Source organism: Mesoplodon bidens, assembly GCF_964165515.1.
Source record: "Mesoplodon bidens genome assembly, chromosome: 2".
Classification (NCBI taxonomy): domain Eukaryota; kingdom Metazoa; phylum Chordata; class Mammalia; order Artiodactyla; family Ziphiidae; genus Mesoplodon; species Mesoplodon bidens.
Genome location: NC_138177.1, coordinates 143,854,599 through 143,869,694, shown reverse-complemented (window position 1 = coordinate 143,869,694; position 15,096 = coordinate 143,854,599). Strand labels below are relative to the sequence as shown.

Genomic DNA, 15,096 nt, shown 5'->3' with positions numbered 1-15,096 from the left:
AGTTCCTACCCTCAAGGAATTTACTATCTAGCAATGATTAATGGTCTTTTTATTTCACTAGTTTTCTGCTCAATAAACTGTGTGCTCTTAAAAAAGAAAAAAAGAAACTCTTTCAGAACATCTGTTATCCATTTAACATTTTTTAACCCTCCTACTTACCAACGTATTACTGCTATTGCTGGCTGCACTGAAAGGGTCGGTACTTGAAGTGGCAAAAGGATCAGTAGAAGATTGCTTGAAAAAACAGTCAGATGCAAATGGATCTGAACCTTTGAAAGGATCACCTCCAAATGGATCTAAGAAAATACAACACAAATACAAAATACAAAATTATTACTCTAAATTTCCTGTCACCAAAGGCAGGACAACTGACTTAATTAAAAGGCATTTTGAACTCCTGTAGAATCTAAGTTAGGTACTTTATATTTTGACTACTTATTTGGTCAGAAAAAAGTATAGGCAGTTGCATCTAGTTAAATAGCTTTAATTAACACTCTTTCCTACTTGTTCATCATTCATTCAAAGCAAATCAGTAATTCCAACACTTACTACACAAATGTTGCCTATATGCTAGGATTAATAATTCCTCTAAACTGGTGATTTTAATTTTGGGGGTGGGGACAGAATCACAGTTTCCTTTGTGGTTTTGATAAAAGACAGTCTTTCACCTAATAAACTTATTTTTAAATTAGCAAATAATATCAAGTGATCCCATTTTGAGACCCTTATTCTATGCTATCATAACTAAAGAAACAACAAAAACTTCTAAATGTATTTCTCCCTCTGAGTTCAAGGGTAACAGCCAATAGTTTGGAACAGGTTTGGGAAGCATAACTAAATGGTACACAAGATTTGCTTTATTCTAATGCAAAAATCCCAGAGAAAGAATATCTTAAAAAGCTTAACACTTAGTAATTCTTTAAGATCTTTACTCTTCCCCCATTCATTCCAATAGGCTTTAATCTTAGGAAAACAAAAGTTCTAAACCCTGTAGTAATGTAGATCATTTTGTTTATTTAATCCTTGGCTAATAAGGAGAAATCAGTATAAATACTATTAAAAGCATCAAAGTACAAGCACTAATATCTTTTTTTATAAAGTACAGCTAACAGTTTATTAAGCAAATTCACAAGTATCTACCACTTTTTCTCTGAAAATGCCAGGCACATACAACATCTTAGTGAGGGCTTGGGTCAATTTTAAAACTGAATAAAAAGGAAGTCCATTTCCTATAACTACCCAACTGTGAGATCTCATTCCTAAATATAACATAAGCTTATAATTAAGTATAATCAAATTAAAGCTAAGAAGGACCTCAATAATATACTAACCAATTTTCCCAAAAGGATCATCCTTGAAAGGATCATCTGTGATAAAATAAATAAGCAGAAATCAAAATCACAATATTCACTGTTGTGGCACCATTACTTAAAGGGTAACTTTAAAACAAAAGCAAAGTTTCTTAATGCAAAGTTTGTTTCATTAACTACCTCAAAGTAGGTAAAACAATGAATGCCATCCACCTTTAGGAAATATTTTTAAAAAGTAATAAGTAAGGGCAGAACATCAATACACCTCATAAAAGAGGCAAATCTGAATTAGATTCAGCTATACTTACCTCTTGACCACAAGGTCAGGTTACAGATGGAGGGGAAAAGACAGGCATGACAGCAAGAATTTTACTAGTAAAATCTCTACTTTTCAATGGATTACTGGATAGGTATTACCATCAACACTTTAGGAACAAAGACACTAAGTTTCACTGAGGTAAAAAAAAAAAAAAAGTGCTTATAGAATTGAAGAGTCTAGAAATAAACCCTTACACATTTATTGTCATTTGATTTTTGACAAGAGTTCCAAGACAACTCAATGGGGTTAAAGAACTGTCTTTTCAACAAATGGTGCTGGGACACTGAATATCCACATGCAAAAGAAAAAAGTTGGACCCCTATCTCACACCATATACAAAATTAACTCAATGGATCAAATACCTAAATATAACAGCTAAAACTATAAAGCTCTTAGCAGAAAAAGTAAATCTTCATGACTTTGGACCTTAGATATGAAATCAAAAGCACGAGTGAGAAAAAAATTTTAAATAGGTAAGTTAGACTTCATCAAAATTAAGACAACACTGAACACAAGAAAATAGTTGCAAAGCATATGCTTGATAAGGGATTTATATTCAGATATGTAAAGAACTCTTACAAATCAACAATAAAAAGACAAACAAACCAATTTAAAAAAGGGCAAATGATCTGAATACATGTTTCTCCAAAGAAGATATATGGATGGTCAATAACCATAAAGAAAGATGTTCAACAATGTTAGTCATTAAGGAAATACAAATCAAACCCAAATAAGATACCATTTCACACTCACTACGATGGCTATAATCAAAAGGATAGACAGTGACAAGTGTTGGCAAAGATATGGAGAAACTGCAACCCACATACAATACTGGTGGGAATGTATAATGGTACAGACACTTTGAAAAACAGTTTGGCAGTTCCTCAAATGATTAAATAGAGTACTATGATCTGATATATACCCCAGAGAAATGTAAACATATATCCACACAAAAAGTTGTATATAAATGTTCAAAATAGCATTATTCAAAGGAGCCAAAAAAGTGGAAACAACACAAATGTCCATCAACCAATGAATAAAATGTGGTATATCCATCCAATGTAATAATATTCATCGATAAAAAGAAATGAGATATTGAACCATACTGCCACATGAGTAATCCTTGAAAATATTAGGCTAAATGAAAGAAGCCAGACATAAACATGTATTGTGTAATTCCATAAGTATGCACATCTACAGAGACAGAAAGTAGATTAGTGGTTGCCTAGAGCTGGGGATAGGGGAATGGGAAGTGACTTATAATGGGTATGGAGTTGCTCTATGGGGTGATAAAAAAAGTTCCAAAATTAGATTTTAGTGAGGATTATACAACTCTGTGAATGTACTCAAACAATTTAATTGTATACTTTAAATGCTCAATTTATATATCTTTTATCACTTTATCAATAAAGAAGTTTTTTTAAAAAGAGTTCTAATTTCTAGGCTCATTTCTGCCATGACTCTAAACAAATTATTCCATTTATGTACCTCAGTTTCCCATCTTCAAAACTGACCTATCAGTTTCGCAAGGTGAGTTTGGAAATAAGTAAAAAGCAAAAAGAACTTTGAAATAAATGGTATTTAACATAGTTTACAATGACATCAGACATTTTAATTTATTAAACTCATATTTTTTCAGTAAGACTGTAGGCACCTTAAGGGCAGTGATCGGGCTACTAACTACTACAATTTCCACTCTTTTAAAAGCATGGTGTTGGCACTTTTGGTAAATAATTGCCCGTTGACTTAAGAGTGCCCAATCTCCTCTTTCTTTGGACTCCTATTCTGAAGAAGAAACATACTCTTAATTAGGGGTCCCTGAGACATAAGCAAAGGCTTAGTTCCAGGACTTAGTTGCCTGAAGGGGACAAATACTAAAATCTGACTATATAAAACCTCACTCTCCCTTTTACTTTTTTTATAATGAGTAGGCTCTCAAAACTAAAGCCCAAATTCCTATATAGCTTATGTATTAAAACCCTTTTTGGTAAATCTATAATATAAATATAAGAGTACTTACTGCCAACAAAAGGATCAGACTGGAAAAAATCCAAGTTTGAATCTGCAACTGGATTTGTCAGTGAACTTGATTCTACATTAAATGGATCTTCCTAAAAATAATTTTAAATTAAAAAAAAAGTTTTAGAAACCGATGTTTTAAAAGGTAACATTTAAAAATAAAATAACATGTTTGAAAAATCAACTGATGGTAACATAACAAATATTTTTGTGGTCATAAAGTCCATTTAACACATTTTTCTCTTTCCTTAGACTAAAATAGTGTACAGCCCATCTTGAGAAGACAGTGATAAAAACATTTAATTATAAAATTATTTTTACCTCTTTTGAATGTCTGTCACTATTAAATTCAGGACAAACTTTTTCCTTAACAACTGTAGTCACCACTTCGTTTTCATCAGTCACACCAGAAGGTGGTATTTCAGGACTACTTCTTGCCTACAAAAAATTAATTCTTCATAGACTTACAATGTATTTTCTACTTGGCAGGGGAAACGGACAAAGAATAGTCAAAAATTACTAAAAAATTTTAAAAGACAAGCAGAACATATTCAGTGAATGACTTCTCCCATAATCTTTCTTAAGAAAATGGTATTACCAAGCATCAAAGCCACTCAAAGCCAGAAAACTTCAGGTCTTTCTTAACTACTTCCCTTTGGTCATCCCCCAGCTATATTCTAAGTCTTGCTGAGTCTACCTCCTATCTCTTTCTTAAATCCTTCCTTTCTGTCACTATCCTCACTGTCACTATCATTCATTTCCAGTATCATCATTTCTGGTCCGTGTTACTGTAGTAATAACCTTCCAACTGCCTTCTGCCTCCAATATGTGTCCTTCCCATCTACCTTCTTATGGTAGCCAAAGCAATAGATATAAAGTGTGAATCTGATCATGACTCTCTGGTTAAAAGTCCTTCAATGGCTTCCCACTGTTTTCTGGATCTAAATTTCTGATCTAAGAAGTGCAAAGGGCAATCTGCATTTCATACCACCCTATGTCTTTGAAGGATAACCTATTAATCTCCATTTTGTGCTTTAAAAATATTGTATAATATATCCAAGACTGCACTGTCTAAATAATATTAAGTCTGTTAATTTTACATCCTTAATATCTCTCAAATTTGCATTCTTCTCATCATCATCCCTCTTGTTACTGGTTAAGTCTAGGTTAAAACAATTCTCAAACAGACCATTCCAACAGTCTCTTACCATATGGCTATGCGTCCAGTCCTACTCTTCAATCTATTATCCACTTTTTTTTTTTTTTGGCTGCATCGCACGGCTTATATGATCTTAGTTCCCTGACCTGGACTTAAACCTGGGCCACGGCAGTGAAAGCGCTGAGTCCTAACCACTGGACCAACAGGGAATTCCCTATCCACATTTTTTAAAAGGTAAACTCAATCCTGTCACTTCTTGCTTAAAAATTCTTCAATAGCTACTCACTGTACTAAGATGAATTCCCCAATGCTTCAAGATGAATCCAAATTTCTTACTCTCTGGTCCTTTCTGACCTACAAGTGGTCATTTTTATCTAGGTACACATCATAATCACCCATGGAATTTGTTTTTATAATATATGTACCTGGCTCCAACCCAGAAACCCTAGTTCAACAAGTTTGAAGTGGGGCACAGACATCTCTATCTTGATAAAAAGTACCAGAGGTAATGCAGGTAACCCCCTAGGAGAGAGCCTCATCTCCTACCAATACATTCCCCACCATCACAAAATATCCTCCAAAAACTTCTCATGATCCTGTGCAGCATGTTTTCTCCCATTTCATACCTATGCTAATGCTGTTTCCTCTGCTAGGAATGTACCACCTTCTCTGTTGCTTAACCCCTTCTCACTTCAATGGCCACTTGTAAAGCTTCCCTATGACATCTTCTCTGAGCCTCCTCCAAGCTGTCCTACCTGAATATCCTATGCTTACTTTATCACAGCCTTTTTTTTTTTTTTTTGCGGTACACGGGCCTCTCACTGTTGCGGCCTTTCCCGTTGTGGAGCACAGGCTCCGGACGCACAGGCTCAGTGGCCATGGTTCACGGGCCCAGCCACTCCGCGGCATGTGGAATCTTCCCAGACTGGGGCACGAACTCGTGTCCCCTGCATCGGCAGGTGGACTCTCAACCACTGCGCCACCAGGGAAGCCCTATCACAGCATTTTAACACAGTGTTACATGACTAGACTGTGTGCAGCTTGAAGACGGGGTTAAAGGTCTTTTGTCTCTGTAGCTCTCATACATAACAGCAGCACTCTTGCATTAGTTGGTGTTCTCCAAAAAAAAACAGTAAATAAATGTCCTCAATGTTATGAAATAAAGAATTACTTTCAGCTTTGGGCAAGAGTACTTAAAAACTATTTTTAAAAGTTACTATATACAGAACTACTATTCTGAAAACATGCTCTATTAACAATAGATCAGTTAAAATTATATTTCTACACTAGTTAAAACTGTTAGAACCCATTCTCCGCCTCTCAACCGTCTCAGATGAGGCAAGGCCACATATTTACATTAGGTATGATGTCAACAAAACTTCGATCTGAATTAATTTTTTTTTCTGAAGTTGATTATGAAACTTAAGGAACTATTAGACTCACTGGAGACTCCTGGTGTATGGACTCAGACTCTAGGTTGCTCTGGCCTTCAGTGTGCTCATTAAGATTGGCTGTTTCACTGCTGCTGGTGCTGAGACTGCAATAATCTGTAGCGCCATTCACAAGAATGCTGTGTGGACTACTGCACCAATTTAATTGATTATTATGGTTTTCCAGCTCTTTCATTTCCATCAGTTTCATTTGCATCTGTCAACACAAAGTAGAAATACAAAACAGAATTTATTAATAGAAAGACATGTAATGTAAAAATAACTATATACTTAGACTTGGTCAAGGATAAATTTGCTTCCATTAAGGAATGCAGCATGACTTAGTAATCCATCCCAGCAAGTTCTCCTCTTGAAATTCCAATATATATGGATTTGCTTTTTGTACATCTTCTGACGCTCTAAGAATTTTAATTCAAATATCTGCAAATTGGCAGTCCTTTAGAATATAATTAGAAAAAAGTTCAGGGTACTAGGAAAAAGATAGCACAGTGGCAGAGCAAGAGAAGATTTTGTGATGAAGCTTTAGGAGAGAGAAAGGACGTTGAGGGAGAGTACATAAGACTTTGGAGCCATCCATACTCCTATTGGGAAGAAGAGAAGTGAAGACAAAGGTGAAATAAGCTCATGTCCTATCCTCTGGCATTACTTATTAATGGGCTAGAGCCCTAGGAAGTAGTCTCTAAATCTAAGGTATGCCAAACAGGTTAAATAAAGGATGTTTTTTTAATCTCAATAGCCAAGTGACTTTATACACCTGGGACAACAGTGGGACAAAAAGTGGTATGCAATAAATTGTAATATATATAAAAAGAAAAATGTGGGGCACCAGAGGAAGGAAAAAAATGCTTATTTATACCAACGTCTACAGTTAAAACAAATTTACATATACCTCAAAGAAACTGAGAGAGCAGAATCAAAAAATGTTTCTAGGGCTTCCCTGGTGGCACAGTGGTTGAGAGTCCGCCTGCCGATGCAGGGGATACGGGTTCGTGCCCCGGTCCGGGAAGATCCCACATGCTGTGGAGCGGCTGGGCCCGTGAGCTATGGCTGCTGAGACTGTGCGTCCGGAGCCTGTGCTCCACAACGGGAGAGGCCACAACAGTGAGTGGCCCTCGTACCGCAAAAAAACAAAACAAAAAAAAACTGTTTCTAATGAAAAGGAATAATAAATGAAATTTTACTGAATAGCACCCATTTTCACAAAAAAAATATATTTTTAAATTATATTGGAGTCCTCTTTATTAGCATGTTGTATTTTTTGTTTTTAGCAAATATAAAAATTACCTATTGACATTTTGTAAATCAAGGCTCTGTTCCCCAATCTTATTCCCCTAACATTCCCCATAAGGTTTTTAAGTTGCTCAATTTGGAATCTGTAATTTACCAAAGGTCTTTTCAGGGTCATAACCTGGGAAAAGAACATCTGGACTGGGGGACAGATGTAAATCTAGCTCTATCACCTTCTAGTTAGGTGATCTTAGTCAAAGTAACCTCTCCAAGCCTCCATTCCTTAATCCATAAAGGTAGTAAGAACTATCTCCATAGATGACTGTTAAATGGAGCAAAAGATAGATTTGAAAGAACTCTGTAAAATGTAAAGGCCTGGGCTTCCCTGGTGGCGCAGTGGTTGAGAGTCTGCCTGCCGATGCAGGGGACACGGGTTCGTGCCCCGGTCCGGGAAGAGCCCACATGCCACGGAGCGGCTGGGCCCATGAGCCATGGACGCTGAGCCTGTGCATCCGGAGCCTGTGCTCCGCAATGGGAGAGGCCACAACAGTGAGAGGGCTGCGTACCGCAAAAAAAATAATAAATAAATAAAATAAAAATGTAAAGGCCTATGTAAAAGATGGACAATGTGTGTAAGAGTGCCTGGCACACTGCATTTCTCACTATTATAGCAATTAAATTTTCCTGTTACTTTTCCACTAATTCACTCTGTTTTTAAAAAGTTAAAGACTTGAGCCTGAGGGTAGAGACCACAATTTTTGTTATCAACTTTGTATCTCCAACATCTAGCACAATGATGCATACTCTAAGTGCTTAATATATGTTCACTGAAAAACACAACTATTATGCTTATAAATTTAAACAGTGGGCATCAATAAGCATATATGTACATATCTACCAAACTGCACTGTATTTAGGATTTAAACTAACAATCCAAAAATACTACATATTTATTAATCCACAGCATAGGCCTTGTATATTCCTAGTGTTACAGAGCAGGGGCTTATAAACTTACTTGTACTTTAATCCATAGAAAGAAATAGATTCCCTGACCCAGTAAATATATATGTTTGAACATGTCTCTCTGTGTGTATTTATATACATAAACACATATATAGATGAATACATCATATATATAATTATACACACACACACGCACATACAGTGGTAAAACAAGTTCCACGAAGTAATACTTACCCTTACTGCATGTAATGCATGCTGATATTTCCTGTTCTCCCTTATTTCATTTAAAAAATTTATTATGACCATTAAATCAATTTTAATGCCTACTACTACCTTGCAGTTTAAAATTTAAAACATTAATACTAAAATAATACCCATCATACAGATGAAACAGCAGGGTGAAATACTTGCCTATCAGAAAGTTCTATTTAGGACAGTTTGTTCCTTATAGTTATTTCTGAGACAATCAATAGAATCGTGAACACAACTAAGTTTTCCTGTGTCTGGTTCTCCCATGCACCTGTCACTAAGCCTTACTCTCTACGTAAACTTAGAGGATACAGAAAAAAAAAAATCACACAACTAACACAAGCTCTTTGCAAATTGTGCAAGAAAAGTACAATAAACATTTAGAGTGCCAGAAATACTTGGATAAATAGTATATATTGTATAAGTAAGTTACATAGACTTAAGGTCAAAGGTTCTTTGTTTTCTTGCAAATACAAGGTAAGAAGTAAAAATAAAAATTCAGCAAGTCAGAAAATTTTTCCTTAGCTATTTCTTTTCCCAGAAAAGCTATAGTTAAGCTTTCGGGAGCAACTTCTTTTTTATAGGCCCTCTGTGCAAAGACATATAGTCACTGAGTCAAGTGTAACAGTTTGGTATGTTTATTCTTAAAGTTTGGAGATCAGACACAAGGATCTAATTCCTTTCACAGATACCAAATATATTCTGGCACACTTGGTAGTACAGCCTGCTGAAACTATTTTCCATGCTCAAAAACACTGTTTTATTTTCTCTCTGATAATTTATAATATCCGGAGTCCTTTCTATTTTTCTCATTTATGCTCCTTCCTTTGAAAGAAATTCTCTTTCAAAAAAGTCAAAGAAAAGAAAATGAAAAGACAAGCCAGAGACTGGGAGAAACTATTTGCAAATCAACTAACTATCTGATAAAAGACTTATCTCTAGAATACATATATATATATTTTAAAACTCTTATAATTTAATAATAAGAAGAACCCATTTTTTAAAAATGGGTAAGGGACTTAAACAGATGTTTCATCCAGAAGGATATACAAATGGCTAATAAGCACATGAAAAGATGATCAACATCTCTAGTCATAAGAGAATTACAAATTAAAAACTATGAAGTACCACTTTACATCTACAGGAATGACTATAATCAAAAAGACAATAAGTGTTGGTAAGAATGTGGAGAAACTTGGAACCCTCATACACTGCTAGGGGGAGCATAAAATGGTTCAGCCAGTTTGGAAAAGTTTGGCAATTTAAAGTTAAAAAAAAAAAGTTTAACATAACTTTACAATATAAACAACTTTCATATCCAAGAGAAATGAAGACATATGTCCACACAAAGAATTGTATGCAAATACAAAATTCAAAGCAGCATTATTTGTAATAGTCAACAAGTGGAAAGGATCCAAATGCCCATTAATTGATGAATGGGTAAACAAAATACCTTATACAATGGACTATAATGTTGTTACATGCTACAACATGGATGAGCCTCAAAAACATGTTAAGTGAAAGAAACCACATGAGAAAGACCACACACTGCTTGATTTTCTCTATGTGAAATGTTCAGAAAAGGCAAATTTGTAGAAGCAAAACATAGATTAGTAGTTACCTAGGGGTAAGAGTGGAGACTGACGATAAATGGGCACAAGGATCTTTTGGGAGTGATGGAAATGTTCTAAAACTAGATTGGGATGTTTGAGCAACTCTAAATTTACTGAAAATCATTGAATTGGATCCTTAAAACTGGTTAATTTTTTTTTTTTTGGATCTTACACAGAACTCTGGGTTCAAAAATCAGTACTTGGACTTTGGATTTTAGCCCAGCAGGGCCACCCAAGTGACATTTCCAGGGAACAGAATCAACTTCCAGTAAATCAGCAAACTTCCACCACAAATGGAAATATTCAAATGAATATTTATAAGAAAAAATTGAAGGTATACTGGAAAGAGAATGGTTTTTTATTGTTGAAATGCCTAATGCTTCAAGCTAACAGTTTAAACTAAAAATCAGGATGTTGTTGGGTGGGGAGAGTAACGAACATTTTATGAGTGACTGTGCAATCGTGTTTGTTATTACTGAAGGAAAAAAGAAAAGGAAACACCGCCCAGTGCACCGTGTTCATTTCGATTTCCAATGACAGAGACTGTCATGGTGTTTAGTGGCAAAGTAGAAAGAGCACTGAAAAACCTGGTTAATTTTATGGTCTATAAATTATACTTTAAACAACAGTTTTTTAAAAAACTCAAAGAAAACCATTTTAAAGACTGTCCATTTATCTGGTATCATTCCCACTAGGATGACTTTCTTTTGGGTTTCCTACCTGTTTATTGAGTATCTACACTGGGACAAGAACTGTGCTAAATGTTAGGATAAAAATGTATGTTTCTAGACCAAAAAGCTCCATCTACTGAGGGAGATAGATACATAAACAAATGTGCAGGGGGAAATGTTATGATTGCTATAACAGAAGTACAATGTCCAATAAAGGCAGGGTTCAGAAAATGCCACAAAGAAATAAGAGGTTAAGCTATGTCTTGCAAGATGAGTGAGCAGGTATTCACCTGCCAGACAAGAGGGGGGAGGGAAGCATATCAAGGGGAAGGACTTCATTATGTATAATAATTAACTGACCAGGTTTTAGAAGATCTGAATTTTAGGCTGTGGCTCTTTTTTTTTTTTTTAAAGTTTATTTATTTATTTTTTTAATTAGTTTCTGCTTTATAACAAAGTGAATCAGTCATACATATACATCTGTTCCCACATCCCTTCCCTCATGCATCTCCCTCCCTCCCACCCTCCCCATCCCACCCCTCCAGGCGGTCACAAAGGCTGTGGCTCTTTTGAAGGCTATGTAACCATAGGCAAGTTACTGAACCTTCCTTGGCTTCAGTTTGTTCAAATTCAAAATGAAAGGAATGGGCTACATTATCTCTATGCACATCTAACTACCTTACCATCATTCTATAAAATATTATTCTCCATTTAGGGAAGTCAAGAAATAGCATAGCGAAGGATCGATACTCTGGATCTACCATAACACTGCATATTTACCTATATAAAGAACAATTTCCTAATTACAAAAATAACAGGTCTCTAAATGAGCAAAACTGATTTTAAGATAAGAATCCCAAAAGGGAAGGCACTGGGTTATTATTTATAAAAATAAGCAACACATACTGAGCACTTATTTACCAAAGACTGTGCTCAAATGTCTCACTGGTTTTGCCTCACTGAAACTTTACAAGCAGCTCTAGGAGGTAGAGGAGTACTGTTAATTCTCCAATTTTATTTATTTTTTAAAATTTGGCCATGCCACACAGCTTACAGGATATCTTAGTTCCCCGACCAGGGGTTAAACCTGGGCCCTCGGCAGTGAAAGGGCAGAGTCCTAACCACTCGACCACCAGAAAATTCCCAATTCTCCAATTTTTTTTTTAAATAAATTTATTTTTGGCTGCATTGGGTCTTCATTGCTGCGCGTGGGCTTTCTCTAGTTGCGGCGAGTGGGGGTTACTCTTCGTTGCGGTGCATGGGCTTCTCACCACAGTGGCTTCTCTTGCTGTGGAGCAGGGGCTCTAGGCACGTGGGCTTCAGTAGTTGTGGCACGTGGGCTCAGTAGTTGTGACTCGCAGGCTCTAGAGCGCAGGCTCAGTAGTTGTGGCGCATGGGCTTAGTTGCTCTGCAGCATGTGGATCTTCCCGGACCAGGGCTCGAACCTGTGTCCCCTGCGTTGGCAGGTGGATTCTTAACCAGTGCACCACCAGGCAAGTCCCCCCAAGTCCTCCAATTTTAAAGATGAGGAATCTGATACTGAGAAGATTGAGGCAGTAAGTGGCAGAGCCAGCATTTAAACCTAAGCCATCTAACCACAAATCCTGCACACTCAACCAGACTCCAGTGATAACCATAAGATGCACAAGATACGTGACAGTTTTAACTTATGACAGGTGACAAGAAGCCTATTCATACAAAATGACTGAAAATGAAAAATAAACTAGGCAGAGGGAGAAGAAGCAGATCAAGAAAATATTATTTACTAAAAGGGTATGTGAGTGCCCATTTGAGTGTATTTTTCACTGCCACAAAGACTTACTGAACTTATTTCCTGCTGTGAATCTTGCAGGTGCTGCTGAAGAGGTCCCAGCTGGGCCTTCCCTGACTCCACACTCTCCTCCAACTCTGCTGTTTCTTGCTGTAGGCGACTCAGCTCTTCCCTAGCTTTGGCCAGCTCTTCTTCGTAAGTGGAGATCTGTGATTCTTGACTAGTTAATTCAGCTTTCAGGGATGAGATCTATAACACAGAGGTGAATGAGAAGAAAGGGGGATTAAAAAAAGAAATATCATTAAAATATTCCATAATACATTATGTTTATTTGTTTAGTTTACTATTTTGGTGGTTTTTTGATGTATTTTTTGTAGAGAAGGGCAATCAGGGGACTGACAGAGGAGAGTGGAAGGCATAGGTACCATACCTCCAACTAAAATTTGGAAAAAAAATATATGAAGTGTCCTATTTCCCCTGTAATTTCTGGATGAAACATGCCCCATCTCCTTCAATTCCCTGAACTTCAGGTTGACTAGACTGCCACCTAACAATAAAAGCAACAAGAAGCAGAGATGTTTCCATCTTAAGCCAGCAAAAGCAACTAAGGTATAGACACAGGCAGCAGTAAACCAGCAGACTTTACCAGCTGGGCCTCCTCAGCACACTTCTTCCTGACTTCCTGCAGTTGCTCCTCCAGCTGAGCTTTCTGCTCATCCAGCCCATCAAGGAGTTCCTGTACTTGCTGTTTCTGGGCCTGCAGTTTTTGCAGATTGGTATTCTCCCTTTGAACTTCATCTTGAAGATCCTGAAATACAGGAAAATTAACATATTTATTATCTTTGGAGGCAGGGGAAGGTTAACAATTTATAAAAGCCTATCTTAAGGGAAAGTAAAGTCTCATCTTATTAAGCATATTGTGTTGATGGATTGGAGGATTCATAGCTTTAAATACAATCTTTACTTGAGGACTTCTTTCCTAGATTCCAGATTTAGAAATTCAATTCGCTTACTCAAATCCATCCTTGGATGTCTGATGGGCTTCTCTAACATATCAAAAACAGAACTCTGGCATTTCCCCCACCCCATCTGCTTTATCCTCCATCTTCCCCCCTCTCACTTTCTCTGGCCAAAAAATATAGCATCTTCTTTGACTCTTCTCTTTCTCTCACATCTCATCTCCAAACTGTCAGCAAATTATTTTCTCGTTCCTTCAAAATATACTTAAAAAACTGGCCACGTTTCTCTTCAACCTTGGTCCCAGTCACTTCTCTCTCTCTCCTAGACTGCTGTCTTCTAATTGGTTTCCATTCTTCCACGCATGCTACCTTTCAGTTTATTTTCAGCACAGCAGCCACTGTTAAAAACCTACGTCAGATGATGTCACTCCTCTACGCAAAACTCTGCACTGACTCCTCATCTCCCTTACTGTAAAAACCCAAGTCTTTACAATGGCCCCATGTGATCCCATCTCCCAGCTTCATTTCCTACTGCTCTCTCCCTTGCCCACTCTATTTCAGCCACACTGGCCTTACTGCTGCTTCTCAAACATGTCAGATATGCTCCCTTCTCAGGATCTTTCACTGATTATCCCCTCTTCCTAGAAAGCTCTTCCCCCAAGTATCCACATGCCTCAATCCCCCATCTCTTTGAAGTCTTTGCTCAACTGTTAACTTCTCAGTGAGGCTTTCCTCACCACCACCCACCAACATCTCCCTCCACTGATTCTCCTTCATATACAGCATATAATTTTATTTATTTTCTAGAAGAGCTTTATTGAGATAATTCACATACCATACAATTCACCCATTTAAAGTGTACTAGTCAATGGTTTTTAGTATATTTACAGAGTTGTGGAACCATGACCACAACAATTTTACAACATTTTTGCCATTGCAAAAAGAAACCCCATACCCGTTAGCAAGTCACTCCCTATTTCCCTCCCCATCACCCCAGCCCTAGGCAACCACCAATCTACTTCTTATCTCTATAGCTTTGTCTGTTCTAGATATTTTATATGAATGGACTCATACAACGTGTTTTTTTGTGACTGGCTTCTTTGCGACTTAGCATGTTTTCAAGTTACATCTGAGTTGGCATAAAATAATTAAATAGCTTTATGAGATATAATTTATACAACCATAAAAGTTGCCCATTGTAAGTATACAATTCAGTGAGTTTTAGTAAATATATACAGTTGTGCAATGATCACCACAATTCAGCTTTATAACACTTCCACAACCTAAAAAGTTCCTTCATACCATTTAGGAGTCAATTTTCATTCCCATTTCAAGCCCCAGGCAACCAGTGACCTGCTTTCTGTTGCTATAATTTTACCTTTTAT

General features: G+C 36.7%; 1 protein-coding gene across 1 annotated transcript in view; it reads right to left on the bottom strand.

The window, feature by feature from the left end:
• EPS15 (epidermal growth factor receptor pathway substrate 15) overlaps positions 1-15,096 on the bottom strand; it is a 162,890-nt gene that overhangs the window by 41,293 nt on the left and 106,501 nt on the right. Inside the window, exons 14-20 of the mRNA XM_081225796.1 lie at positions 13,399-13,560; positions 12,804-13,001; positions 6,251-6,454; positions 3,970-4,086; positions 3,650-3,740; positions 1,332-1,367; positions 160-296 (exon numbers count right to left, since the gene is read on the bottom strand). Coding sequence (XP_081081922.1) covers positions 160-296; positions 1,332-1,367; positions 3,650-3,740; positions 3,970-4,086; positions 6,251-6,454; positions 12,804-13,001; positions 13,399-13,560 — 945 coding nt within the window. The remainder of the gene's footprint in view (positions 1-159; positions 297-1,331; positions 1,368-3,649; positions 3,741-3,969; positions 4,087-6,250; positions 6,455-12,803; positions 13,002-13,398; positions 13,561-15,096) is intronic.